The 1866-nt window shown below is 50.6% G+C and overlaps 1 protein-coding gene across 1 annotated transcript in view; it reads left to right on the top strand.

Moving 5' to 3' along the window:
* The first annotated feature begins 540 nt into the window (after positions 1-540).
* Positions 541-1866, top strand: part of CAND1 (cullin associated and neddylation dissociated 1) — a 28465-nt gene continuing 27139 nt past the window's right edge. Inside the window, exon 1 of the mRNA XM_018576363.1 lies at positions 541-1143. Within this exon, the coding sequence (XP_018431865.1) occupies positions 1076-1143 (68 nt within the window). The 5' untranslated portion in view covers positions 541-1075. The remainder of the gene's footprint in view (positions 1144-1866) is intronic.

Raw genomic sequence — 1866 nt, 5'->3', positions numbered from 1 at the left:
TTTTTTTTAATCAGAAGGAAAGTTGCTCATCACTATGCAGTATAGAACCCAGAAGATCCCTGTAAAGCACTGTGGTATCTGTGGCTAAATTATATACATATATATACACACACACACACTTACATTGTGCCAAGGTGGACTAAAGTAAGTTTATATAAATCATTATTTAACAGGTTTATAGTTCTGTTATCCTATTGGACAGAATGCAGATATTCCCTCACTTCCTGTTCCTTGACAGCCATACCAAAATTCGGGTGACAAGGCTGTCATAGGGACAGGAAAATACGTCCAACAATATAAACATTTCAGACATTCTAACCCTCCCACATTCTACTGAAAGTATCTTTCTGGGTCCTGGTTGGAGAGATTTCCTCCACTTCCTGTCGTAACAGGAAGTGAGTGGGGTCTTCTAAATAAGTGCAAAGCAATGGAAGTCTGACAAAGGCTGCAAGTAAATAAAGCATTTTGGCTGAAGTTTAGTTTTAACTACCAAATAATAGCTCTCAAAGTGCAAATCACAATAAACCGGCATCGCACATTTGGACGGAGCCTCCAGCCGCCTGAAGGTTTACCCGCCAGCTCCAGTCAATGCCTCGGCTGACACAATTGGCTGCATCGCGTGTCACTCAAACAGTCCCGCCTGAGTTCAGTCATTCCGGGACGGCTCGTCCGACGGTGCGATTGACGTGTCATCCAACCAATCAGCTCTTAGAAGCAAGCAGCGCTAGCAGCTCCTGGGAGTACTCGGTCAGCGTGCACTATTCTGCCATCTTTAGCCCGCCTCTGCTACGGGGGCTGTATGTGAGACAAGCTGAAGCCGGCACCGAGCTCCCTCAGAGGCCTTGCTCTCCCGCAGCTCGCAGACTTTGCGCACATCGGCCAGACGACAGCCGGCGGAGCTGGGCGGGGACTCCCGGGGGCGCTCACGTACACAGGGAAGGCGGATTCCCGAAACAGGCTTGTGCGCGCCCCCGCCTCCCTTCCCTGCCGCCGCTGCAGCGACCCAGGCGCGTGGCTCTAGGCGGACAGGAGGCTGCACCGGGCACGGGAGACTTGACTGGCCCGATACGTCAACATGGCGAGCGCCTCGTACCACATCTCCAACCTGCTGGAGAAGATGACATCCAGCGATAAAGACTTCAGGTGAGCGGATTGTCGCTGCACAGTTCGGGTTTACCTGTAGTGCAACACTGAGCACGGCAGAGAGGGCGAGTAGGGTGCTGGTAATGCTTTGCCTGTGGTCGGGAACGGTAGTGAGGCCTAGCTGTCACTTCTAAGGCGTTGCGTGTAGGCCGCGGCTGGGGGAGCGTGTGCTGAGTGCAGTGCGGTGTCACTGTGAGTGGGCCCAGCCTGCCGGAGTCACCCAGCCGTATACTGCTCGGTCCCCATCTGCCCGCTCCATCCTGCAGACTAGGCCCGCTGTGCAGATGTGAGCAGCCGCGTTCTATGGAGCACAATTCATTGTAATACTCAAGCATCCACTTAGCCATAACAGTGGGCGCACAATGCAGCGGATTTTGTATGATCGAGTGACAATTGCAAAGTCTGTTGGCTCTTTCAGATGTCAGCAGACGTCCCCATCATGGTTTGTGTCATCAGTGCTTGCTGATATATTGGGCCATTGCTTCTGGTCTAGGTAAGCCTGGTGCTGGGGATCTTTTGGTGCACTAAGAGCACACTTGTGTGTTTTCAGAGACTTGGAAACACCCCACAAACAGAAATATACAAACTGTCAATCTTATCTGTCTAGCATAAATATTGGGGTGCAGCCTCTTCTGAGTTGTCTTGCATAGGGCTGCAATGTGTATCTGAACATGTTTTTATATGTGTGTGTATATGTATGTATATATAATATATATATATATA

This window comes from Nanorana parkeri, unplaced genomic scaffold (assembly GCF_000935625.1).
Source record: "Nanorana parkeri isolate BGI_ZX_2015 unplaced genomic scaffold, ASM93562v1 scaffold65, whole genome shotgun sequence".
Classification (NCBI taxonomy): domain Eukaryota; kingdom Metazoa; phylum Chordata; class Amphibia; order Anura; family Dicroglossidae; genus Nanorana; species Nanorana parkeri.
The sequence above is the reverse complement of the archived record's forward strand: the minus strand, read 5'-3'. Positions and strand labels throughout refer to the sequence as shown.